Source organism: Hylobates moloch, unplaced genomic scaffold, assembly GCF_009828535.3.
Source record: "Hylobates moloch isolate HMO894 unplaced genomic scaffold, HMol_V3 SCAFFOLD_12, whole genome shotgun sequence".
In the NCBI taxonomy this organism is placed as follows: domain Eukaryota; kingdom Metazoa; phylum Chordata; class Mammalia; order Primates; family Hylobatidae; genus Hylobates; species Hylobates moloch.
In genome coordinates this window covers 39,548,295-39,574,884 of record NW_026652287.1, presented here as the reverse complement: position 1 = coordinate 39,574,884, position 26,590 = coordinate 39,548,295, and the positions used below count along the sequence as shown (strand labels likewise).

General features: G+C 54.6%; 2 protein-coding genes across 5 annotated transcripts; one reads left to right on the top strand and one right to left on the bottom strand.

Moving 5' to 3' along the window:
• The first annotated feature begins 7,817 nt into the window (after positions 1 to 7,817).
• Positions 7,818 to 22,461, top strand: DENND1C (DENN domain containing 1C). 2 transcript variants are annotated; one of them, XM_032169430.2, is made up of 23 exons: positions 7,818 to 7,926; positions 9,475 to 9,539; positions 9,624 to 9,667; positions 9,808 to 9,857; positions 10,415 to 10,534; positions 10,622 to 10,691; positions 12,022 to 12,102; positions 12,197 to 12,262; positions 12,352 to 12,405; positions 12,512 to 12,622; positions 13,536 to 13,636; positions 13,722 to 13,767; positions 13,888 to 13,989; positions 14,074 to 14,199; positions 16,446 to 16,550; positions 17,935 to 18,025; positions 18,125 to 18,165; positions 19,100 to 19,171; positions 19,805 to 19,849; positions 20,825 to 20,932; positions 21,133 to 21,200; positions 21,337 to 21,544; positions 21,660 to 22,461. In XM_032169430.2, exons 1-23 carry the CDS (start codon positions 7,910 to 7,912, stop codon positions 22,272 to 22,274), a joined length of 2,406 nt encoding a protein of 801 aa, XP_032025321.1. In that variant the 5' UTR covers positions 7,818 to 7,909; the 3' UTR covers positions 22,275 to 22,461. The 2 variants fall into 2 exon arrangements, with proteins under 2 accessions (XP_032025321.1, XP_058281693.1); XM_058425710.1 differs by lacking the exon at positions 19,100 to 19,171 and having other exon boundaries at positions 7,827 to 7,926.
• A 167-nt stretch (positions 22,462 to 22,628) lies between these two features.
• CRB3 (crumbs cell polarity complex component 3) lies at positions 22,629 to 26,072 on the bottom strand. 3 transcript variants are annotated; one of them, XM_032169432.2, is made up of 5 exons: positions 25,441 to 26,072; positions 25,018 to 25,193; positions 24,180 to 24,253; positions 23,175 to 23,318; positions 22,629 to 22,828 (listed from the first exon to the last, which is right to left on the bottom strand). In XM_032169432.2, the coding sequence occupies exons 2-5, from the start codon at positions 25,097 to 25,099 to the stop codon at positions 22,757 to 22,759; spliced, it is 372 nt and encodes a 123-aa protein (XP_032025323.1). In that variant the 5' UTR covers positions 25,100 to 25,193; positions 25,441 to 26,072; the 3' UTR covers positions 22,629 to 22,756. The 3 variants fall into 3 exon arrangements, with proteins under 3 accessions (XP_032025323.1, XP_032025324.1, XP_032025322.1); XM_032169433.2 differs by having other exon boundaries at positions 25,578 to 26,072; XM_032169431.2 differs by having other exon boundaries at positions 25,018 to 26,072.
• Positions 26,073 to 26,590: the final 518 nt, after the last annotated feature.

Sequence of the window (26,590 nt, the reverse complement as noted above, 5' to 3'; positions counted from 1 at the left end):
ACTCAGCAACCTCCTTCCTTGCACAAGGCACTTAACTACTCAGAAGTGTACGGACTTTTTATTTTTTATTTTTTATTTTTTTTAGTTTAGTTTATTTATTATTTATGTATTTATTTATTTATTTTTGAGACGGAGTCTTGCTCTGTCACCCAGGCTGGAGTGCACTGGCGCGATCTCGGCTCACTGCAAGCTCCGCCTCCCGGGTTCACGCTAGTCTCCTGCCTCAGCCTCTCCGAGTAGCTAGGACTACAGACGCCCGCCACGACGCCCGGCTAATTTTTTGTATATTTAGTAGAGATGGGGTTTCACCGTGTTAGCCAGGATGGTCTTGATCTCCTGACCTCATGTCCACCCGCCTCGGCCTCCCAAAGTGCTGGGATTACAGGTGTGAGCAACCGCGCCTGGCCTATTTATTTATTTTTGAGAGAGTTTCGCTCTTGTTGCCCAGGCTGCAGTGCAGTGGTGCGATCTTGGCTCACTGCAATCTCCACCTCCCAGGTTCAAATGATTCTCCTGCTGCAGCCTCCCAAGTAGCTGGGATTACAGGCACCCACCGCCACGCCCGGCTAATTTTTTTTTTTTTTTTTTTTTTTGAGACGGAGTCTCGCTCTGTTGCCCAGGCTGGAGTGCAGTGGCGCGATCTCCGCTCACTACAAGCTCTGCCTCCCGGATTCACGCCATTCTCCTGCCTCAGCCTCTCCGAGTAGCTGGGACTACAGGCGCCCGCCACCACGCCTGGCTAATTTTTTTGTATTTTTGGTAGAGACGGGGTTTCACCGTGGTCTCGATCTCCTGACCTCCTGATCCGCCCGCCTCGGCCTCCCAAAGTGCTGGGATTACAAGCGTGAGCCACTGCGCCCGGCCTGAGCCACCACGCCCGGCCAATTTTTTTTGTATTTTTAGTAGAGACGGGGTTTCACCATGTTGGCCAGGGGCTGATCTCAAACTCCTGACCTCAGGTGATCAGCCCGCCTTAGCATCCCAAAATGCTGAGATTAGGTGTGAGCCAGCACACCCAGCCTGGTTTTGTTTGTTTGTTTGTTTTTAAATATTTCCCCAAACTTTGATGAGGCAGTTGCTTTGGGGGGTTCAACTTTTTTTTTTTTTAGTCTCCTTCTGTCACCCAAGCTGGAGTGCAGTAGCACAATCATGGCTCACTGCAGCCTCGACCTCCTGGGCTCAAGTGATCCTCCTACCTCAGCCTCCCAAGTAGCTGGGACTACAGGCATGTGTCACCATGCCAGCTAGTTTTTCTGTAGAGATGGCGTTTCACCATGATACCCAGGCTGGTCTCGAGAGGCTGAGGTGAGAGGATCTCTGAGCTCAAGCAATCCACCCACCTCGGCCTCGCAAAGTGCTGGGATTACAAGAGCAAGCAACCGCATCCGGCCAGGTGTAGGTTTTTGTCTGTTTTTGAGACAGAGTCTCACTCTATTGCCTGGAGAGCAGTGGCATGATCACAATTTATTGCAGCCTTGACCTTCTGGGCTTAAGTAATCCTCCCATCTCAGCCTCCTGATTCGGAACTACAGGCGTGTACCACCACACCCAGCTAATTTTTAATTTTTTTTTTTTTGAGGTGGAGTCTGACTCTGTCGCCCAGGCTGGAGTGCCATGGCACGATCTCAGCTCACTGCAACCTCCACCTCCCAGGTTCAAGCGATTCTCCTGCCTCAACCTCCCGAGTAGCTGGGATTATAGGCATGCGCCACCACATGTGGCTAATTTCTGTATTTTTAGTAGAGATGGGGTTTCACCATGTTGGCCAGGCTGGTCTTGAACTGCTGACCTCAGGTGATCCACCCACCTCAGCCTCCCAAAGTGCTGGGATTACAGGCATGAGCCACCGAAGCTGGCCTGCACCCAGCTATTTTTTAGATTTTTTGTAGAGACGGGATCTTGAGATATTGCCCAGGTTGGTCTTGAACTTCTGGCCTCAGGCGATCCTCAGGCTTCAGCCTCCCAAAGTGCTGGGATTACAGGCATGAGCCACCATGCCTGGCAAAGTTAAGGATTTTAAGATAACAGGATTATGGCAAATTATTTGGGTGGGTCCAATATAATCACACGGGTCTTTATAAGAGGGAGACAGAGGATCAGAGTCAGAGAAGAAGTGAGGACAAAAGCAGGAGTCCCAGCAAGTGAGAGAGATTTGAAGATAAATGCTGCTGGCTGGGCCAGGCACTGTGGCTCACACCTGTAATCCCAGGACTTTGGGAGGCTGAAGCAGGAAGATCTCTTGAGGCCAGGAGTTTGAGGCCGCCCTAGGCAACATAGCAAGACCCTGTCTCTATGAAAATTGTTCCAATAAGTTAGCGGGGTGTGGTGGCACATTGCTGTAGTCCTAGCTCCTTGGGAGGCTGGGATGGGAGGATAACATGAGCCCAGGAGTTCGAGACTATAGTGAGCTATGATCGCACCACTGCACTCCAGCCAGAGCAACAGATGGAGACCCTGTCTCTAAAAAAAATTAAAAATAAAAAAATAAAAAGGCTAGGCACAGTGGCTCACACCTGTAATCCCAGCACTTCAGGAGGCTGAGGTGGGTGGATCACCTGAGGTCAGGAGTTCCAGACCAGCCTGGCCACATGCTGAAACCCTGTCTCTACTAAAAATACAAAAGTAAGCCAGGCGTGCTGACGGGTGCCTGTAATCCCAGCTACTTGGGAGGCTGAGGCAGGAGAATCGCTTGAACCTGGGAGGCAGAGGTTGCAGTGAGCCAAGATCATGCCATTGCACTCAGCCTGGGCAACAAGAGTGAAACTCCGTCTCAAAACACAACAACAAAAAAATTAACCATGTGTGGTGGCTGTGCCTATAACCCTAGTTGCTCAAGAGGCTGAAATGGGAGGGTCACTTGAGCCAAGGAGTTAGAGGTCGCATTGAGCTATAACGGTACCACTGCACTCCAGCCTAGGAGACACAGAGAGGGAGACCCCATCTCTTAAAACAATTAAAAAAACAAAAACAGGTGGCCGGGCGCGGTAGCTCACGCCTGTAATCCCAGCACTTTGGGAGGCCAAGGCGGGTGGATTACGAGGTCAGGCGATCCAGATCACCTTGGCTAACATGGTGAAACCCCGTCTCTACTAAAAATACAAAAAAATTAGCCAGGCGTAGTGGAACACGCCTGTAGTCCCAGCTACTCCGGAGGCTGAGGCAGGAGAATGGCGTAAACCTGGGAGGTGGAGCTTGCAGTGAGCGGAGATCGCGCCAGTGCACTCCAACCTGGGCGACAGAGCGAGACTTTGTCTCAAAATAAATAAATAAATAAATAAAATAAAAATACAAAAATTAGCCAGGTGCGGTGGCAGGCACCTATAATCCCAGCTACTTGGGAGGTTGAGGTGAGAGAGAATCGCTTGAACCTGGGAGGTGGTGGTTGCAGTGAGCAAAGATCGCGCCACTGCACTCCAGCCTGGGTGACAGAGTGAGACTCTGTCTCAAAAAAAAAAAAAAAAAAAAATTAAAAAAAAAAAACAGTTGTGTGTACAGTAGCACGCAACTGTAGTCCCAGCTACTCAGGAGGCTGAGGTGAGAGGATCACTTGAGCCCAGGAGGTCAAGGCTACAGTGAGCTATGACGGTACCACTGCACGTCGGCCTAGGTGACAGAGTGCAACCCCATCTCTCTTTTTTTTAGGTAGGGGGATGGAGTTTCGCTCTTATCACCCAGGCTGGAGTACAATAGCACGATCTTGGCTCACTACAACTCCCAGGTCCAAGCGGTTCTCCTGCCTCAGCCTCCCAAGTAGCTAGCTACATAGCCGGGCATGGTGGCACAGACCTGTAGTCCCAGTTACTCAGGAGGCTGAGGCAGGAGAATCGCTTGAACCTGGGAGGCAGAGGTTGCAGATATTTTGTCATAGCAGCCTTAATTGTTTTTTTTTTAAACATAGAGTCTTGCTCTGTCACCCAGGCTGGAATGCAGTGGTGCAATCAACGCTCACTGTAGCCTTGAACTCCTGGGCTCAAGTGATCCTCCTGCCTTGGCCTCCCAAGTAGCCGGGACTACAGGTGCTATCACCACACCTAGCTCAAACCTCTTTTTATTTATTTATTTATTTTTTATTTCCCTGAGACAGAGTCTCTCTCTCTCTTGCCCATGCTGCAGTGCAGTGGTGCAGTCTCGACCCTGCAACCTCTGTCTCCCGGGTTCAAGCGATCCTCTCACTCAGCCTCCCAAGTAGCTGGGACTACAGGTGCACACCACCATGCCCAGCTAATTTCTGTATTTTTTTGTAGAGATGGGGTTTCACCATTCTGCCCAGGCTGGTCTCAAACTTCTGCCTCAAGCAGTCCACCCCCCTCAGCCTCCCAGAGTGCTGGGATTACAGGTGTGAACCACTGCACCCTGCCAGAGCCACCTCGCTGGGCCTCAAGCCTCTTTTATAAAGGCATTAATCCGGGCCGGGCGCGGTGGCTCACGCCTGTAATCCCAGCACTTTGGGAGGCCGAGGCGGGCGGATCACGAGGTCAGGAGATCGAGACCATCCTGGCTAAAATGGTGAAACCCCGTCTCTACTAAAAATACAAAAAATTAGCCAGGCGTGGTGGCGGGTGGCTGTAGTCCCAGCTACTCGGGAGGCTGAGGCGGGAGAATGGCGTGAACCCGGGAGGCGGAGCTTGCAGTGAGCCGAGATTGCGCCACCGCACTCCAGCCTGGGCGACAGAGCGAGACTCCGTCTCAAAAAAAAAAAATAAAAATAAAAATAAAAAAAAATAAAGGCATTAATCCCATTGTTGAGGGTGGATACCTCTTGACCTCATCACCTCCCAGAGGCCCCACCTCTTTTTTTTTTTTTTTTGAGACGGAGTTTCACTCTTGTTGCCCAGGCTGGAGTGCAATGGCGTGATCTCGGCTCTTCTAACTACTGCCTTGGGGCTTTAGGTTTCAACATATGAATTTTGGAGGGACACACATTCGGATAATAGCACATGTCCATCAGACTGTGGGAGGATGTGGCTGACAAGATTCTGACTCCGTATGTGTCCAATGACTGTGGGTACGAGGTGTCTTCTTTTTTTTTTTTTGACAGAGTTTTGCTCTTGATGCCCAGGCTGGAGTGCAATGGCACGATCTTGGCTCATCACAACCTCCGCCTCCCATGTTCAAGCGATTCTCTTGCCTCAACGTCCTGAGTAGCTGGGATTACAAGTGTGTGCCACCATGCCCGGCTAATTTTGTATTTTTAATAGAGACGGGGTTTCTCCATGTTGGTCAGGCTGGTCTCAAACTCCCGACCTCAGGTGATCCGCCCACCTCGGCCTCCCAAAGTGCTGGGGTTACAGGCGTGAGCCACCGTGCCCAGCCACGAGGTGTTTTCACACCACACAGTGGTCTGAGTCTATCTGCAGGATTTCATGTGTAGGTGTGACCCTGATTATATCATGTTCTGTTTTTGTACCTGCAAATATGTTCACATATGCTGTCTCAACATGACTACGTCTGTCCACCTGTGTGCCTGTGTCTTTTTCGTTGTTTTCGTTTGTTCCTGTGTTTGTTTGGAGATAGGGTCTTACACTGTTGCCCAGGCTGGAGTGCAATGGCACGATCACAGCTCACTACAACCCCCACCACCTGGGCTCAAGGGATCCTCCCGCCTCAGCCTGCGGAGTAGCTGGGACCACTGCACCTGGCTGAAGTTTTAATTTTTGTAGAGATGGGGTCTTAATTTTTTTTAATTTTTTTTTTTTTTTTTTGAGACAGAGTCTGGCTCTGTTGCCCAGGCTGGAGTGCAATGGCGTGATCTCGGCTCACCGCAATCTCCACCTCCCGGGTTCAAGCGATTCTCCTGCCTCAGTTTCCCAAGTAGCTGGGATTACAGGTGCCTGCCACCAGGCCCGGCTAATTTTTGTATTTTTATTAGAGACAGGGTTTCACCATGCTGGCCAGGCTGGTCTCGAACTCCCAACCTCAGGCGATCCACCCGCCTCGGCCTCCCAAAGTGCTGGGATTACAGGCGTGAGCCACCGCGCCCGGCCTGAGATGGGGTCTTGTTATATTGCTCAGGCTGGTCTTGAACTCCTGGCCTCAAACAATCCTACCTCAGCCTCCCAAGGTGCTGGGATTACTGAGCCACTGCTTCCAGCCCCTGTGTCTTTCGCAGTCTGCAGCATGGCTTGAGTGTGTCGGGCTGTCATGAGTGTCTGGCTGTCATGTGAGTCCAGCTGCGTCTCTCTCTGCATGTGGCCAGGTCTTGGCTGTATCTATCTATATCTGGTTATTACTTGAGTAGGTCTGTGCTGTGTGTTTCCATCTATCTGGGTCTATTTCTCTGTTATTCTGTTTGTATCAATGGCTGTGGTCTCTGTGTAACTGTTTATTGTGTCTCTGTCTCTCTCTGCGTTTTTTTGTTTGTTTGTTTGTTTTGTTTTTGTTTTTGTTTTTGAGATGGAGTCTCACTGTTTCGCCCAGCCTGGAGTGCAGTGGCACGATGTCGGCTCACTGCAACCTCTGCCTCCCGGATTTGAGTGATTCTCCTGCTTCAGCCTCCCAAGCAGCTGGGATTACAGGCACACGCCACCATGCCCAGCTAATTTTTTGTTTGTTTGCTTTTGTTTTTGTTTTTTTGAGACAGAGTCCTGCTCTGTCACCCAGGCTACAGTGCAGCAACGCGATCTTGGCTCACTGCAAACTCCGCCTCCCAGGTTCAAGTAATTCTGCCTCAGCCTCCTGATTAGCTGGGATTACAGGCGCCCACCACCGTGCCTGGCTAATTTTTGTATTTTTAGTAGAGACGGGGTTTCACCATCTTGGCCAGGCTGGTCTCAAACTCCTGACCTCCTGATCCACCTGCCTCAGCCTCCCAAAGTGCTGGGATTACAGAGGTGAGCCACCGCACCCAGCCTGTATTTTTTTTTAATTAGAGACGGGGTTTCACCATGTTGGCCAGGCTGGTTGCAAACTCCTGACCTCAAGTGATCCGCCTACCTTGTCTTTCTGTGCACAATGGGTGTGTATCTGTGACTAAGTTCTTTTTTTTTTTTTTTTTTTTTTTTTGAGACAGGATCTCACTTTGTTGCTCAGGCTGGAGTACAGTAGTGCAATCTTGGTTCACTGTGGCTTCAAACTCCCCAGGCTCAGGCGATCCTCCTGGCTCAGCCTCCTGAGTAAGCTGGGACTACAGGTGCATGCCACCACCACCAGCTATAATTTTTGTAGCTTTTGGTAGACACGGGGTTTTGCCATGTTTCCCAGGCTGGTCTCGAACTCCTGGGCTCAAGCGATCCTCCCACCTTGGCCTCTCAAAGTGCTGGGATTATAGGCGTGAGCCACTGTACCCGGCCTGGGACTATGATCCGGCTGTAGGACTCCCTATCTCTCCATGTCTGTCGTCTCTGGCTGTTCTGGACTCGGTTCGTCTGTGCTGGTGACTTCCTGAGTGTGTAACTGTGTGTCTGTGTCTGTCTGTCCGTCCCAGTGCCTGTACTTTGTGCTGTTTGTCCCCATCCCTGGCCCCCCCACCGTCCACTTTACAGGTGGCTCCCTCTGGTGGTCCAACAGTGACCGTCCAGGCCAAATGGACCAAGGGAGAGAAGAGTTACGAGATGGGGAGGAATTTTATTCATAGACAGACTGTGAATCTTGGCTGCTGCAGAGTGGGGAAGGAGAGACGAGGGCCCAGGCACGATGGGGGGAACCAGACTCAGTCCAGCCTGGTGGGAACAGAGCTGGGGGTCTGCCTTCCCAGGCTGACCACTTATTGCCCACCCATCCCCAACATAATTAGCAGGCAGGATGCCTGGGTTTCTCACAGGGGGTGGGGGCAGGGCCTCTGTCCGGGGACGTCACCCGTTAAACTTCCTCTCTCAGCCACACAGGAAGCTGAGCCGGCTTGGGGCCCAGCATACACAGGCCCCCAGGACCCCTGGGGAGAGGGCCCCGCTGGGCTGGCCCTGCAGGGACCATGGAATCCAGAGCTGAGTAAGAGCCGCCCCATCCCTCATTCTCTTGTACAAGATTCCCGGGCCAGGCCTGAGCCGGGGCAGAGGGGAGCTGGGGCTGGAGCAGGCCTGGGAGGTGCAGTGACCTGCCAGGGCAGGTGGCTGGAATCAGATACTCCGTGGGCCTCTGCTATGACCTCCACTCTGGGACAGGCCACTCTCCGTCCCCTCCTCTCTCTCTCTCTCTCTCTCTCTCTCTCTCTATCCAGCTCCTGTGATTATGTCTATAGCTCTGTGAAGGCATGTACCCCTCTAAGCTTTGTCTTTGGTATGTCTGAGTGATGGTTTCAGGGGGTCCACAGGGTGGGTGATCAGGGCAGAGGGGAGGCTGGGTGTTGGTATGAGTGGGTGATCGTGTGTGACTTGTGTCAGCGTGAGGGTGAAGTGCTGGGGTACCTCATGGCGGGGACTGTGTGCAAGTGGGCAGGACAGTGTGTGTGCAGCTGATCTCCCTCTAGATCTCCCTGTCTCTCTCCTTGAGCTCAAGGCTGCATCTTCTGCTTGATATGGGGGCAGAGGAGGAAAGCAGAGATTGCAGGGCTTACAGTAAGTACCTAGGTATCCTGCCCTCCTTTCTCTGATGAGACATGTGGGATCAGCCACCAGGGTTCTATGGGGTCTCACACACAGAGACACACAGACAGCCCACAAGGATCCCACGCAGTTACTCAGCGACACTCACAACTGTACAGGAAAATATAGACGTCATTCACTTGCTCGGGCACACACACTCACATCTATACAAGAAAATATACATGTCATGGCTAGATGCAGTGGCTCATGCCTGTAATCCCAGCACTTTGGGAGGCCAAGGCGGGCAGATCACCTGAGGTCAGGAGTTTGAGACCAGCCTGGCCAGTATGGTGAAACCCTATCTCTACTAAAAATACGAAAATTAGCTGGACGTGGTGGCGGGCACCTGTAATCCCAGCTACAGGGAGGCTGAAGCAGGGGAGTCGCTTGAACCTGTGGGGCGGAGGTCACTGTGAGCCAAGATTGTGCCACTGTACTCCAGCCAGGGTGACAAGAGTAAAACTCCATCTCAAAAAAATAGATAGATAGATAGATGGATAGATAGACAAATAGATGGATGGATAGATAGACAGAGAGAGAGAGAGAGAGAGATGTCATTCACTTAGCTTGGGACTGCACAGGCTGCCCTTTATATCTGTGCAGTCCCACGCCACAGATGTAGGGGACAGTCTCATCTTTTCAGGCAGACAGCAGACAGGATCACACACACACTGCCTGCTCACACAAGCCATGCACTCAGCCACACACAATCATACACAGCCACACACACACACGGTCACACTTTCTCACTCCATCCTGTACTTGTGTGCACAATTAACACTGCTGCACACAGAGCCTCACACAACCACACACTCACAGCCACAAACCCCCAGAGTCATGCACATGCCGACGCACCTTGTGGCACACACGCACACAACCACACTTGTGCGCAAAGTGGCAGACACAACCACACATGCATAGAAGCAAGTCTCTGGACCCCTTCTGCATCCCACAGAGGGGGCTCCCCTGCCGTGTTTGATTGGTTCTTCGAAGCGGCCTGCCCTGCCTCTCTGCAGGAGGGTGAGTTGGGAGCCTGGGAGTGAGGGAGTGGGAGGGGAGGGTGGGCCTGGGTCGCTGAACTTAGAGGCCTGCTCTTTTCTACAGATCCCCCCATCCTGCGGCAGTTCCCTCCAGACTTCAGGGACCAGGTATCCAGGCTGGGTCCTTGCTCCCCCAGGGCGAGAGCCAGTCTCCCAGGGGGAGGGGACTCGGTTTCTTGGACCTGGAGCCCAGGGAGGTGGTGCCCGACCTCAGTGGCCAAGCAGTCTGCGCTTTTCTTCACCTCCAGGAAGCTATGCAGATGGTGCCTAAATTCTGCTTCCCTTTTGACGTGGAAAGGTACGGAAGGGCGGGGAGATCCAAGGACTCAGGGACTCGGATCTCTCAGGGGCCCCAAGGACTCAACACCTAGAGACTCAGACATCTGGAAACCCATACACTCGAGGACCCTGAGACTCAGAGACTCAGACACTCAGGGGCCCTGAGAACTAGGGACCTATATACATTAGCATCCAGGGACTCAGACACTCAGGGACCCAGAGATCCAGGGACCCAGGGACTCAGGGACCCAGGGACTCAGGGACACAGAGGTCCAGAAGCCCAGAGATACAGGGGCTCATGGACACAGGGACACAGAGACTCAAGGACCCAGGGACTCAGGGACCCAGGGACTCAGGGACCCAGAGATCCAGGGACCCAGAGATTCAGGGACCCAGGGATTCTGAGACCCAGGGATTCTGAGACCCAGGGATCCTGAGACCCAGGGCCCCAGACATTCAGGGATCCTGACAACTAGAGACCCATACACTCAGGGTCCCAGGAGCTTTGTTGGGGAGGGGGGACATCCTCAGACAGCTGGGATGTCCAGGTCTCTCTAACAGCCCTTCCCACTCCAGGGAGCCCCCCAGCACCGCCGTGCAGCATTTCACCTTCGCCCTCACAGACCTTGCCGGCAACCGCAGATTTGGTTTCTGCCGCCTGCGGGCGGGTACCCAGAGCTGCCTCTGCATCCTCAGGTGCGGGATATGCGGGTTGGATGGGGGGCGGATGGGAAAGGCCGAGGCCTAGGGACACTTCGTGCAACCTGTCTCCTCTCTCCACAGCCACCTGCCTTGGTTCGAGGTGTTTTACAAGCTACTGAACACAGTGGGAGACCTACTAGCCCAGGACCAAGTGAGACCAGCCCCTCTCTCACTCCTGTGGGAGTCCCAGCCCCCACCCCCACCAACCTCCCAACCCCTCCCTCTCAGATCTCCCAGGCCTGGCAGGGCACACTGTGTCACACCTGTAGTCCCAGCATTTTGGGAGGCCGAGGTGGGAGGATCCCTTGAGCCCAGGAGTTTGAGACCAGCTGGGCAACATAGTAAGATCCCCGTCTCTACAAAATATAAAAAAAAATTGGCCAAGTGCAGTGGCTCACGCCTGTAATCCCAGCACTTTGGGAGGACAAGGCGAGCGTATCACCTGAGGTCAGGAGTTCGAGACCGGCCTGACCAACATGGTGAAGCCCCATCTCTACTAAAAACACACACACACAAAAAAGTTAGCCGGGCGTCGTGGCACATGCCTGTAATCCCAGCTGCTCGGAGGCTGCGGCAGGAGAATTGCTTGAACCCGGGAGGCGGAAGTGGCAGTGAGCCGAGATCGCGCCATTGCTCTCCAGGTTGGGCAACAAGAGCGAAACTCCGTCTCAAAAAAAAAAAAAAAAAAAATTAGCCAGGCATGGTGGCACACACCTGTGGTCCCAGCTACTCAGGAGAGTAAGGTGGGAGGATCAACTGAGCCCAGGAGTTCGAAGCTATAGTGAGCTATGATCACAGTACTGCACTCCAGCCTGGGGGACAGAGTAAGACCCTGTCTCAAGAAAAAAAAAATTTTTTTTTTTTAGATGAAGTCTTCCTCTGTCGCCCAGGCTGTGCGATCCCGGCTCACTGCAACTTCCGCATTCCGGGTTCAGGCGATTCTTCCGCCTCAGTCTCCCAAGTAGCTGGAACAGGCGCGGCCCACCAGCCCAGCTAATATTTTTTTTTTTGTACTTTTAACAGAGACGTGGTTTCACTATGTTGGCCAGGCTAGTCACGGACTCCTGGCCTCAGGTGATCCACACGCCTCGGCCTCCCAAAGGGTTGAGATTACAGGCGTGAGCCATTGCGCCCGAACTACAAGGAAAAATTTAAATTAAAAAATTTAAAAAGCCAGGCGCGGTGGCTCACGCCTGTAATTGTAGCCCTTTGGGAGGCCAAAGCAGGAGGATCCTGTGAGCCCAGGAGTTCAAGACCAGCCTGGGCAACATAGGGAGACCTTCTCTCTATTATTATTATTATTATTATTATTATTATCATTATTATTATCTTAATTTCTTTTAAAGAAAGAAAAAAAAAAACTCCCAGGACTGACCTGAGCCCTTGGCTCCTCCCAGACCACTCAAGTGTAGTCATAGCCCTTGGAATCCCCAATCCCCACACCTGGCTCAGCCACCCCCGCCGCTCCACGTCCCACCCAGGTCACCGAGGCAGAGGAACTTCTTCAAAATCTGTTTCAGCAGTCCCTGTCTGGGCCCCAGGCCTCAGTGGGGCTTGAGCTGGTGAGTAGCTCCCATTCCCTGGGCGCTGGACCTTAGGTGGATGGGAAGGCTGCTTCCCAGCCCTGATGACCACAGAGTCGTGCCTCTTCCCCAGGGCAGCGGAGTGACGGTCTCCAGCGGGCAGGGTATCCCACCCCCTACCCGGGGAAATAGCAAGCCGGTGAGCCGGGCTCGGGGACCCTGGAAGGTCGGGGGTCCAGGTGAGGCCAGCCTCCTGACTGATTGATCCCCTGCCAATACCCCCACCAGCTTTCCTGCTTCGTGGCCCCAGACTCCGGCCGCCTGCCATCCATCCCCGAGAACGTGAGTGGGGAGGGGTCTCTGGGGGTGAGAGCAGGTCCCGAAACCCGGACCGGGGATGCAAGATCCAGGGGCCCATCCACGCCCAGCGCGACTCTCTGATCCTCAGAGGAACCTAACGGAGCTGGTGGTGGCCGTGACTGACGAGAACATCGTGGGGCTGTTCGCGGCGCTGCTGGCCGAGAGAAGAGTCCTGCTCACCGCCAGCAAACTCAGCACCGTGAGGCGGGGTCCGCTGGGCCGGGGTGGGAGCAGGGCCTGGCTCCGCCCCGGGGGGCGGGACAGCGGGGCTGATTCCTGGCTCTAACTGCACTGCGTGAGACCTGAGGGCGAAGTCCTGGCTCCGTCCCTTCGAAGGTCTCGGAGAGTTGAATTCTGGCCCCGCCCTCGTGGGAGGGGGCTGCGCTGCAGCTCCTCCTTTTTGGGAGTACTGTGCTCAGGCTCCACCCACTATGGGCCACAACAGGTCTGGCTCCACCCGCTCCGGACCCTCAGGGACACTGAGAACTAGGGACTTATACACATGGGAATCCAGGGACCCAGGGACTCAGGGACTCAGAGATCTGAGGACCCAGGGACCCGAATACTCAGGGACCTAGGAACACAGGGACTCAGATAACAAGGGGCCCAAAAAACTAGAGACCCATACTCCCAGGGATCCTGAAACCCAGGGTCAAAGGCAGAGGTGGAGACTGGCTCCACCCCTAGGGGCGGGGCCAAATGATTGCATTCCGGCTCCACCTCTTTGGGTGGGGTTACGTCGTGGCTCCACCCCTGGGGCGGGACAAGGGCGGGCTACGTTATAGCTCCACCTCTTTCGGGGTGGAGTCAGTGGAGGCTCAGTCCTTGCTCTACATGCATGGAGGAAGACTCAGGGGGGTTGCCTATTAACTGCGCCCCTTAGAGAGAGGGATCAGGACGGTATGAGTCCTGGCTTCACCCGCTTAAAGCACTGTAAGTGGCCAAATTCCTGGTCTCCACATGATTTCTAAAGGGATTCGAGTTGTCACTCATTATCCAGCAGTGGATGGGGAGGGGGAACAGGAGACTGGGGACGTGGGAAATGCAGCTGGAAGAGACCCTCGCGCTAGAGGGTCCAGGCCCTGACTCCACGCCCCGACGTCGCTCCCCAGCTGACCTCGTGCGTCCACGCGTCCTGCGCGCTCCTGTACCCCATGCGCTGGGAGCACGTGCTGATCCCCACGCTGCCCCCACACCTGCTGGACTACTGCTGGTGAGCGAGGGCAGCTGGGAGGGGCAGGGCTTGGGGGCAGGCCCTGGGGGCGGTGCCTGCATGACCCCGTCCCCTCGGTCCGCAGCGCGCCCATGCCCTACCTCATTGGAGTGCACGCCAGTCTCGCCGAGGTGAGCGCGGATCTACTCAGACGGCGGGGACGTGAGGGTTCCCCCTCCCTCTACACCCCCAGATGCCCTCCTCTGCCAAGGACTCTCGGGCTCTGAGCGGCCGGCCCCGCTTTTCCGCAGAGAGTACGAGAAAAAGCCCTGGAGGACGTCGTGGTGCTGAACGTGGACGCCAATACCTTGGAGACGACCTTTAACGATGTGCAGGCGCTGCCTCCAGACGTGGTCAGTGTCGCCCCTCCCACCTTCCTGCCCTGGGAGGCGAGGCCCCCACACCTGCCCACTCAGGGCCACTCCCCTGTGCTTCAGGTGTCCCTGCTGAGGCTCCGGCTCAGGAAGGTCGCCCTGGCCCCCGGGGAAGGGGTGTCCCGTCTCTTCCTCAAAGCCCAGGCCCTGCTCTTCGGGGGCTACCGCGACGCACTCGTCTGCAGCCCGGTGAGCAGCGGGGACGTTGCGGGAAAGGTCTCGTGGGTTCGTGAATGAATCGCAATATAATGATAGGTACAGTAGATGGCCGGACGCAGTGGCTTACGCCTGTAATCCCAACAGTTTGGGAGGCCGAGATGGGAGAATTGCTTGAGCCCAGAAGTTCAAGACCAGCCTGGGCAACACAGTGAGACCCCCGCCCACATTTGTTGTTGTTGTTGTTGTTGTTTGTTTGTTTGTTTTTGAGACGGAGTTTCACTCTGTTGCCCAGGCTGGAGGGCCTCCTGGGTTCAAGCGATTCTCCTGCCTCAGACTCCCGAGTAGCTGGGACTACAGGTGCGCACCACCATGCCCAGCTAATTTTTGTAGTTTTAGTAAAAACGGGGTTTCTCCATGTTGGCCAGGCTGGTCTCGAACTCCTGACCTCAGGTGATCTGCCCGCATCAGGCTCCCAAAGTTCTGGGATTACAGGTGTGAGCCACCATGCCCGGCCACCGTCTCTATTTTTTTTTAATTAAAAAATAATTATGATAGGTAGCATTAATGGAGTGCTTACTTTGTGCCTCTGTTTGCCCCTCTGTAAAATGGGACCCCGATAGTGCCACCCAGAAGGATATTAGAATCAGTGAATCGGCATCTTCCCAGCACTTTGAATCGTACCTGACATACAGCAAGCACTCAATAAATGCTAGCTCCTACTACTGCTATTATCTCATTTAATGCTCATAACATTTTGAGATGGATACTTTGATAGTCCCATTTTCCATATGAGGAAACCAAGGCTTTGGAGAAGTCTCACAGTGTGTGAATGTTGAAGCCAGGGCCTTGATCTCTGAAGCCCCCTCCCCTGTTTTTCACAACCAATCTGTAAAATTGTTGGGGGGTTCCAGTATCACTTGAGCATCTGACGTTTTTGTCATCTCTGCATCCTGAATCTGCACACAGACCACCCACTTCCTCTGTCTCCACCCTGGTCTGGACCCTCTCATTGTTTGCCTAAAATTAATGCCCGCAAGCAGGCTTCTTCTTTTTTTTTTTTTTTTTTTTTCTTGAGACAGAGTCTCACTCTCTTGCCCAGGCTGGAGTGCAGTGGCACAATCTCAGCTCACTGCAACCTCCACCTCCCGGGTTCAAGCAATTCTCCTGCCTCAGTCTCCCGAATAGCTGGGATTACAGGCATGCGCCACCACACTGGCTAATTTTTTGTATTTTTAGTACAGATGGGGTTTCACCATGTTAGCCAGGCTGGTCTCAAACTCCAGACCTCAGGTGACCCATCCACCTCCTCCTCCCAGAGTGCTGGAATTACAGGTGTGATCCACCGTGCCCGGCCTCCTGCAAGCAGCCTTCTGCTTTATATCCCAGAGTCTGTCCTCCCTGCAGTGGCCAGAGGTCACCTGTGAACACCTGAGTCAGATCATTTCCCCCCTACGCCGCCCACACCCCTCCGGGGCTTCCACCTTACTCGAGATAAACGCTTAAATCAGCCGGGTCGGTGACTCACACTTGTAATCCCTGCACTTTGAGAGGCCAAGGTGGGTGGATTGCTTGAGCCCAGGAGTTTGGACCAGCCTGGGAAACATAGTGAGACCACGTCTCTACAAAAACTACAAAAATTAGCCGGCGTAGTGGAGTGCACCTGTGGTCCCAGCTACTCGAGAGGCTAAGGTGGGAGGATCGCTTGAGCTCAGGAGGCAGAGGTTGCAGTGAACCAAGATCACCCCACTGCACTCCAGCAGGGTGAGAGAGTGAGACCCTGACTCAAAAAAAGAAATGAAAAAAAAAAAAACAGGGCTGGGCGCAGTAGCTCACACCTGTAATTCCAGCACTTTGGGAGGCCAAGGCAGGTGGATCATGAGGTCAAGAGATCGAGACCAACCTGGCCAACATGGTGAAACCCCGTCTCTACTAAAAATACAAAAATTAGCTGGGCATGGTGGCACGTGCCTGTAGTCCCAGCTACTCAAGAGGCTGAGGCAGGAGAATCGCTTGAACCCTGGAGGCAGAGGTTGCAGTGAGCTGAGATCACGTCACTGCATTCCAGCCTGGCGACAGAGCGAGACTTCGTCTCAAAAAACAAAACAAACAAACAAACAAACAAAAAACAGCTTAAGTCCTCCCTGCCATCCATGAGGCCCCACACAGGGTCAGACACACAGCAAGTGCCTAATCAGTGTTTGCTACATAAATATATGGTAGAATGAGGGAGGGCCAGGAGCACCCCAGGGAGCTCAGAACTCCAACGCTTCTTCCAGGGCCAGCCAGTGACCTTCAGTGAAGAAGCCTTCTTGGCCCAGAGGCCTGGGGCACCTCTGCAGGCCTTCCACCGGCGGGCTGTGCACCTGCAGCTGTTTAAACAGGTATGCCAGAGCCCTGAGGGTTCGGCTGGGACTGGAGGTGGACTGCTGAGTCCCCGAGGGCTTGTCTGAACTGGCAGGGTTGAGGGCAGACTCCTGGGTCCCTGAGGGTATAGCTGTAGACAGTCCAGCAGGATCCCCTACTCCAGGGTTCCCAAGTGGGGAAGGACTGAACTCCTGGATTCCTAAAGATGGGAGCCCCCGGCCGGGCACGGTGGCTCATGCCTGTAATCCCAGCACTTTGGGAAGCCGAGGCAGGCGGATCACGAGGTCAGGAGTTGGAGACTAGCCCTACCAATATGGTGAAACCCCATCTCTACTAAAAATACAAAAATTAGCTGGGCATGGTGGCGTGTGCCTGTAATCCCAGCTACTCAGGAGGCTGAGGCAGGAGAATTGTTTGAACCTGGGAGGCAGACGTTGCAGTGAGCTGAGATCACGTCACTGCACTCCAGCCTGGATGATAGAGTGAGACTCTGTCTCAAACAAAACAAAACAAAACAAAAACTTGGGAGCCCCAACTCCTGGGTTCCTGGGGGACAAGACCTACTCCTAGGTCCCTGAGGGAAATCAGGGTGGGACCAAATTCACAGGTCCCTAAGCAGGTGTCTTTCTGGGACTGGGGTGGCAGTCCAAGCTGGACTCCAGAGGGGACGGGTCCTGACTGTGAAATCCCAGGATTTCCTGAGTCCTAGGGATATGGGGGGAGGGGTAGCACATAGGGCTGGACTTCTAGGCCCCTGGGAGAAGGTAGCTTGGACCACAAGATCCCTAAAGATGGGGTCCACCTACTCTTGGTTCACTGAGAGCGGGTGGGTAGTTCTAGAGGGGGCAGAAATCAATTTCTGGGTCCCTGAAAGGGGCAGGGCTTGGTCCCTGGGGACAGGTCCTGACTCGGGGAGGGAGGAGAAGGTAGGATCTCCGGCTCCTAAAGTGGGTTCCGGGCCGGGGACAGTGGCTCACGCCTGTAATCCCAGCATTTTGGGAGCCCAAGGCAGATGACCTGAGGTCAGGAGTTCGAAACCAGCCTGGCCAACATGGGGAAACCCTGTCTCTAAAAACAATATAAAAGTTAGCTGGGCATGGTGGTGCATGCCTGTAATCCCAGCTACTTGGGAGGCTGAGGCAGGAGAATCACTTAAACCTGGGAGGCGGAGGTTGCAGTGAGCCCGGATCATGCCACTGCACTCCAGCCTGGGCAACAGAGCGAGACGCCATCTCAAAAAATAAAAATAAAAAATAAAGTGGGCTCCAGTTTCCCAGGTGCTTGGGGGTGGGCAGGTTGGAGGCCAGAGATGGCTTCTACATCTTGACAGCAGGCAGGCTGCGAAGTGCTGGCATTCAGATGTGTCTCCTGCTGCTTCTGATTTACTGTCCCCCACCCCAGTTCATCGAAGCCCGACTGGAGAAGCTCAACAAGGGGGAGGGCTTCTCAGATCAATTCGAGCAGGAGATCACTGGCTGCGGGGCCTCCTCAGGTGAGCCCTGAGTCCAGCCCCTGGGTCCCCCCCACCCGCCACCAGCACCCCCAGCCTCAGCCAGCCTTCGGTGACCACCACACTCTCTCTTTACCCCAGGGGCCCTTCGATCCTATCAGCTCTGGGCCGACAATCTAAAGGTAAGACCACCAGAACAATAGGCTGCAGGCGCTGGCTTAGGCCTGTAATCCCAACACATTAGGAGGTGGAGACAGAAGGATTGCTGAGACCAAAAGTTTGAGACCAGCCAGGGCAACATGACGAAACCCCATCTCTACTGAAAAAAAAAATACAAAAATTCGCCAGGTGTAGCTGTAGTCCTAGCTACTCGAGAGGCTGAGGTGGAAGGATGGCTTGAGCCCCAGGAGGTGGAGGTTGTAGTGAGCCGAGATCGCACCACTGCACTCCAGCCTGGGTGACAGAGCAAGACCCTGTCTCAAAAACCACTTTGTTGCCTGGGCGACAGAGCAAGACCCTGTCTCAAAAACCACTTTGTTGCCTAGGCACGGTGGCTCGTGCCTGTAATCCCAGCACTTTGGGAGGCTGAGGCAGGTGAATTACTTGAGGTCAGGAGTTTGAGGCCGAGGCGGGCGGATCACAAGGTCAGAAGATCGAGACCATCCTGAAACTCTGTCTCTACTAAAAATACAAAAATTAGCCGGGCATGGTGGCGGGTGCCTGTAGTCCCAGCTACTTGGGAAGCTGAGGCAGGAGAATCGCTTGAACCAGGGAGGTGGAGGTTGCAGTGAGCCGAGATGGCACCACTGCACTCCAGCCTGGGTGACAAAGCGAGACTCCATCTCAGCAAAAAAACAAACAAAAACAACAAAAAACAACTCTTCTTTGAGACTCCATCTCAAAAAAAACAAAAACAAAACACTTAAGTGTGTCTCATTGGATTAATTTAATTCCACAAGTCACCAGGTAGGGTCATGACTACGATCACGTTCATTTATAGAGGTGAAAAAATGGAGATTCAGAGAGGGAAAGGGGTTTGACTGGCGTCACACAACCTGGGATGGGGAGATGGGATCTGGCCCTAGCCTTTCCCCCTTGGTGTCTCCTCTCCCGCAGAAAGGTGGTGGTGCTCTCCTGCACTCAGTCAAGGCCAAGACCCAACCAGCCGTCAAGAACATGTACCGCTCGGTGAGGCTGAGCTGGACAGGCCACTCTTCCTGGGGTGAAGAGGGGGAGGGGACAGAGGACACTTTGACCTCCCAAGGATGGAGTATTTTGACCCTGGCAGACACTTTCAACACAAATGATTTAATCAGAACTGAACCAGCAGTTAAACCATTAACAACTCTTCCCCCTTTTATTTTTTATTATACTCATTTTTGTTGGAATCCTACCCCCCACCCCCCACCCCTTTAAAATTGACAGCCAAGATTAGCTGACAAACATTCTTTGTCCTAGGATGCTACAATTCCAGGTTCTGCCTTTTTTCTCCCAAGTTCAGAAGTTTCCTGGGGCCAATTTTTGCAGCTCAGAATTGTCCGTGCGATTTTGTTCTTTACCACTTTGAAACAGGAACACCTTGCCCTGTTGCTTTGCCACTCCCCGTTTTCTTTGGGGATGACTTCCTCCAGGAATACTCATTTTATATTAGTGAAAGGGGTGAAAGTTTGCATTGACTTCTTAGGTGGTGTATGGGGGGTGGTGAACATATTTGAGACATGCAGATGGCAAAATAAAGCTATCTTAGGGGACAGAAGGCTGGGCTCTCAAATGCCCAGGATCCCACCACCCTTGGGTAATTCTCTCTCCACTCCTTTATAGGCCAAGAGTGGCTTGAAGGGGGTGCAGAGCCTTCTAATGTATAAGGTAAGATCAACCGGCCGGGTGCAGTAGCTCACCCCTGTAATCCCAGCACTTTGGGAGGTCGAGGCAGGAGGATCGCTTGAGCCCAGGAGTTTGAGACCAGCTTGGGCAATATAGTGGGACCTTGTCTCTACAAACAAATATTTAAAAATTAGCTGAATATGGATTGCTTGAGTCCAGAAGGCGGAGGTTGCGCTAAGCTGAGATAGCGCCACTGCACACCAGCCTGGGTGACAGAGAGAGACCCTGTCTCAAAAAAAAGACTGTGGCTGGGCACAGTGGCTCACGCCTGTAACCCCAGCACTTTGGGAGGCCGAGGAGGGCGGATCACTTGAGGTCAGGAGTTTGAGACCAGCCTGGCCAACATGGGGATACCCCGTCTCTACTAAAAAAAATACAAAAATCAGCCGGGTGTGGTGGTGGGCCCCTGTAATCCTAGCTACTCGGGAGGCTGAGGCACGAGTATTGCTGGAACCCAGGAGGTGGAGGGCACTGAGCTGGGATCATGCCACCGCACTCCAGCCTGGGTGATAGAGGGAGACTGACTCAAAAAAAAAAAAAAAAAAAGAAAGAAAGAAGAAGAAGACTGGCTGGGAGCGGGTAACTCATGCCTGTAATCCCACCACTTTGGGAAGCCGAGGCAGGTGGATCACTTGAGGTCAGGAGTTCTAGACCAGCCTGACCAACATGGTGAAACCCCATCTCTACTGAAAATACAGAATTAGCTGGGCATGGTGGCACACGCCTGTAATCCCAGCTACTTGGGAAGCTGAGGCACAAGAATTGCTTGAACCTGGGAGGCAGAGGTTGCAGTGAGCCAAGATGGCACCACTGCACTCCAGCCTGGGCAACATGAGTGAAGCTTCATTAAAAAATAAATAAAAAATAAAAAATAAAAAAAAATAACTAAAGACCAATGATAGGGGGTGGTGGGAGACTCTGTGGCAGAGATTCCCAGTTCATGCATTCTTTTCCTAGGATGGGGACCCTGTCCTGCAGAGGGGGGGCTCTCTGAGGGCCCCAGCCCTCACCAGCCGCTCAGACCGCCTGCAGCAACGCCTCCCAATCACTCAGCACTTTGGACAGGTGAGAGCGCCCCTCCCGCCATGCACACACCTGGAATTATCACTGAATCCTCCACCCATCCCAGTCCCCATCCAGACATCTCACCTCCTTCTTCAACTCCCCTGATATGTAGCACCCACTTCACACTCACCCTTCTCCAGCAAGCCTCAGTCCCCCGATTCTGCAGCCTCCTGAGGTCCTATCACCCCCATCCTTTGCAGAACCGGCCCCTTCGCCCCAGCAGGAGACACCGGCTGGAAGAGGGACCTTCCGAGCCCCCAGGGGCGGGGTAAGGCAAAAGGGGAACAGCAGTGTTGAAAGTGGGAGGCCAGGACTGATGGGGGGGAGGGTCCCCAAACTCCAGAGCAGCCTGACCAGGGCTGGGGTTCTTGGGCAAATATCTGAGCCTGCCCATCCTCACCCAGGACACCCCCGCTGAGCCCTGAGGATGAGGGGTGCCCGTGGGCAGAAGAAGCTCTGGACAGCAGCTTCTTGGGGTCTGGAGAAGAACTGGATTTGTTGAGCGAGATTCTGGACAGTCTTCGCGTGGGAGCCAAGAGCGCAGGCGGCCTGAGACCGAGCCAGAGTTTAGACTGCTGTCACAGAGGAGACCTGGACAGCTGCTTCAGCCTGGTGAGAGCCTCGCCCACTCCCCCAGCCCTACTCCAAGTCTTCCTCTAATGGTCCATCCAACTTGCCAGCCCCTCTGCCATCTAAAAGCCACAACTTCCCTATCCATCTCACCTAGCCCAACATACCAAGATGGCAACCAGACGATAAGAAACTACCAGAGCCGGAGCCCCAGCCCCTGTCCCTGCCATCCCTGCAAAACGCCTCGTCTTTGGATGCCACCAGCTCTTCAAAGGACCCCAGGTCCCAGCTGATACCCTCAGAGTCCGACCAAGAAGTCACCTCTCCATCCCTGTCCTCAACAGCCTCTGCAGACCCAAGCAGCTGGGGGGACCCCGAACCCTCTCCTCTCACAGAGCCCCTAATTCTTCATCTCGCCCCTTCCCACAAGGCAGCTGAAGATTCTACAGCCCAGGAAAACCCCACTTCCTGGCTCTCCACTTCACCCACTGAGCCCAGCCCTCCAGAAAGTCCCCAAATTCTGGCCCCCACAAAGCCCAACTTTGATGTAGCCTGGACATCCCAGCCCCTTGATCCTTCCTCAGACCCCAGTTCTCTGGAGGACCCCAGAGCCCAGCCTCCCAAGGCCCTGCCAGCAGAGCACACTCACCTCCAGCCACTCGAGGAACCAGGAGCCCCGAATTCCCCTGCTACACCCACCAGCAACTGGCAAAAGCCCCAGCCCAGCAGCCGGCCCAGAGTCGCTGATCTTAAGAAGTGCTTTGAGGGCTAAGAATCAGGGGTCCAGGAGAGACCCCAGTCCCTCAATAAAGCCACAAGAGCCCAAAAAAGCTGTTTTTTCCTGGTGAATTTCTCTGGTGCCCTCGCTCTGCTCGGAAATCCATCCCACCCACCTCTGTCCCTCCAAGAGCAGCCTCTCTAACTGGCTTCTAGCAGGGAATTCCAGGAAGCCTCCTGGTCCTCTAGAATCCTGGCAACCTTACAATTCCTCTCGGCAGTTGTCACTTCCATCTCAGCTAATGCTCCCACCAGCTCAAACACACCAATAAAGCTTTTATTACATCTCACTACTAATTTTATATAAATATATAAAAGTGAATAGCCCCATCCTCTCTTGACCTCAGGGGCAGAGTCTTTGAAGTACCTTTTTCCCTGCTATTCTTAAGCACTGGGTGGCTCTGACTGCCCAGAGAGGGCACTGCCTTTCCCCAAGGTCACACAGCAATGAAGGGAGACAGATGCAAGAGAGGGGACCTAGATGGGCAGGCAGCCCCGCACCGTCTCCTTGGAGTCCTGAGGGGCCCGGGCCTCGGCTGCATGGGAGAACTGAAAGAAAGGAGAGGGGGTTGTGGGGCCTGCGGGACACACAGAGAAAAGTTGGTTCTGCAAGCGGGGGGGGGGGGGGGGTCCCGAGCCCCAGCACCCTGAGCTGCAGGCACAGCCAAGCAGAGGCAACATGCTGCACAGAGCCCACCAAGTGGGTGCCCCCAGCCTCTCCCCACAAGTCCTCCTGAGCCATCAGAGGCTGGTGTCTCGGTGGCAGCTGCGGTGTACAAGCCAGCAACCCGCAGTCCTGGGCAGTGTTGGTGGCTGCAGCAGGCCCCAGCGTTCAGATGAGCCGCTCTTCCGGCGGCAACTTGAGGTTGGGGGTCGGTGGCACACGGGCACCCACCTGCTCCTCACTACTGGGCCGGTAGGTGCCCTCCGTCTGCCGCTTCTCCCGAAGCTTCCGCACCAACAGTGCCAGCCCCACAGCCAGGAGCAAGGCGGCCAAGATGGAGAAGACCACGATGATAGCAGTGACGGCCTGCTGAGACTGCAGAGAGGGGACAGGTGTGAATCACCTGAGCCTGGGTAGCCTGTCCACCTCCACCTGAATGGCATCCCCCTCATCACTCCCTACCCCACAACACACACACGCACACACACACCTGCCACTTTTGGTGATCTGATCCCCACACTGGGGCTACCTGGATCCCTACCCACCTTGTCTGGGGCACCAAGGCTCCCCACCACCTGCCATGTCCAGGACACCCCTCGCAAGCACCTGCCATGTCTGGGACTCTGGCTTTTTTTTTTTTTGAGACAGAGTCTTGCTCTGTTGCCCAGGCTGGAGTGCAGTGTCACAATCTCGGCTCACTGCAACCTCCGCTTCCTGGGCTCAAGCGATTTTCGCTGCCTCAGCCTCCCAAGTAGCTAGGATTACAGGTGTGTGCCACCCCACCTGGCTAATTTTTTGTATTTTTAGTAGAGACGGGGTTTCACCATGTTGGCCATGCTGGTTTCAAACTTCTGACCTCATGATTTGCCTGCCTCAGCCTCCCAAGGTGTTAGGATTACAGGCGTGAGCCACTGCGCCCGGCCGGGACTCCTGCTTTCATCACATCTACCAAGTTTGAGCTCCTTGCTCCCCCACCCACCTGAGAGGCATATGGAATGCTCCCCCACCACCTGAGAGCCCCCACATTTGACAGCTACAGTATTCCTGCCCACTCCCTCCAGGGTCTCCTAGTCTTCTTGGTCTAAGACTTCAGGTCTCTCCTACTTAGAGCTCTCCAAAGCCACCCTGACCTGCCACCTCTGGGGGAAGGGGGTGACTAGTCCTCTCTACATGCTATATGTGTGACCCCTGGATAACATCCTTGCTGCCATCTTCCCACATATACCTCCAACTCACCAGGTTGCCATCGGAGCTGGAGCTGGTGGATGAAGGCAAAATAGTGCTATTCTCATTTGCAGAAGTGGTCAATACTGTGGAGGGTGAAGGCAGAGAATAAATGAGTCTCCATCTTTCCCTCTCATCCCCGCCCATCTGCACCTGCTTTGGGCATTCCCCTTCACCTCCCCCCAAGCAGGTCCCAATTCAAACTCTGCCTTTCATTCGCACAGAGACTGTGGGTGCTTTGCAGGTAGGACCTGTCCCTCGGGTGTTTGCTCCTCCGGACACCCCCCCACCCAACCCAGCCCAGCAGAGCCCAGTAGAGTGTCTGGAAGTCCAACCCTCCCCCACTCACCACTCGGCCCTGGGCCCTTAAGGATCTGGATGGGCCTAGCTTTTCCCTGGAGTGTCTGACTCACACCTCCCCACAGGCTCCCAAAACAAATCTAAGACTGAATGGCTGGGGTCTACACCTTCAGCCAACCGGGTCCACCCGACTCGGCAGGCCTCCTCCCAGCTCCCAGTTCACCCAAAAACACCTGCACGATACCAAGACTCAGCTACGCAGCCCTTACCTCCCCCCAAGTCCTACTTAGGAGCCCCCACTCCAACACACAATTCCACCTCGCTGGGGAACTCAGGTCTCCTAGACCAATTCCCAGTGTCCAAGGAAGAAACTAGAAATCTTAATCCCACCGAGCCCTAACCCTGTAGACCCCTCCCCAAGGTATTTCTTTCCCGTTCCCCAATTCTTGACCGTCTCTGCGCCCCAGATACCCAGCGCTTCTAAGCCACGTCCCCAGCAGAGATCTAGGAATCCGGACCCCTCCCCCCAGCGCTCTCAGCTGGTACCTACTTTGCCCCCAAGCTCGGCCCCAGCGGGCCAGCAGGAACGGCAGGCCCAGCGCCAGAAGCAGCCCCAGCCCGGGGTTCGCCATGGGCTGGGTGGCGGGTTGGCAGCGCCGAGGAAGGGGCTTCTCACGCGCGCCCCTCCTACCGCATCTCCGGCCAGGGGCACCTGCAACGGGGCATCTGGGGACAGGAGAAGGAGAGGCCCGGGCGTTGGGATCGGGGTCGGGACCGGGGCGCAGGCCCACAGGAGAGACAACTGGCGCCAGGGCACCCATGAGTCCCGCCCCGCCCCAGCCGCCAGAGGTCAGCGATTAAAGATTAACTCCCGGGAGCGCGTTCCTGGGCTAGGGAAAGGAAGGGGACGGGACGGGACGCGTAGGGTGGAAGGGTGAGGGGGCAGGCCTAGCGGTGCGTCCTGCCTTCCTACCTGGCCCGGGCGTCTTTGACCTAGCTCAGGTTCCTGGTCCGTGTCCCTCCCTCGAACCCTCGGTCCGTCGGTCGTTCTTTGGGTCCGATCCCACCGGCTCCGCCCGCTCACGTGACCCGGAAAGTTTAGTCACTCACCTGGGAGGAGAGCGCACTTCCGGCTTGTGCACCTGAGCCTCGCTGAGAGGGCGGAGTCAAGAAGGGGGCGGGGCCGCGCTGCGGGCGCACCTGTAACGGGACCCCAGTCCCTTAATGGGGATGCGAGGAGGGAGACCGCGGAAGCGCGCAGGTGTGAGGGGGACCTCACACCTGCATTGCGAGCACATCTGTAGGAGCGCACAGGTGTGGAGACGCACGGGGTATGTATGTACCCGTGCACGAGGCATTCCTGCCTAGGGCAGACTTGGATGGGGAGCGCTTAATGAGAAAAAGCACCTGCCCAGGCGCAATGGCTCACGCCTGTAATCCCAACACTTTGAGAGAGGCCGAGGCAAGAGGATTGCTTGAGGCCAGGAGTCTGAGACCAGCCTGGGCAACACAGCGAGGCCTCATTCTCTACAAAATAAATAAATAAATAAATAGTAAGAAGAAAATAAGCCGGGGGCAGTGGCGTGATCCTGTAATCCCAGCGCTTTGAAAGGCTGAAGTGGCCGGGCGCGGTGGCTCACGCTTGTAATCCCAGCACTTTGGGAGGCCGAGGCAGGCGGATCACGAGGTCAGGAGATCGAGACCACGGTGAAACCCCGTCTCTACTAAAAATACAAAAATTAGCCGGGCGTGGTGGCGGGCGCCTGTAGTCCCAGCTACTTGGAGAGGCTGAGGCAGGAGAATGGCGTGAACCCGGGAGGCGGAGCTTGCAGTGAGCCGAGATCGCGCCACTGCACTCCAGCCCGGGTGACAGAGCAAGACTCCGTCTCAAAAAAAAAAAAAAAAGAAAGGCTGAAGTAAGAGAATCACTTGAGGCCAGGAGTTGGAGATCAGCATGGTCCACAGAGGGAGGCCTCATATTTACAAAAAAATAAGAAAATTAGCCGGATGTGATGGCACGCACCTGGGAGGCTGAGGTGGGAGGATCGATTGAGCCCAGGAGTGGAGGTTACAGTGAGTCAGCTATGATTGTACCACTGTACTCCAGCCTGGGTGACAAAGTG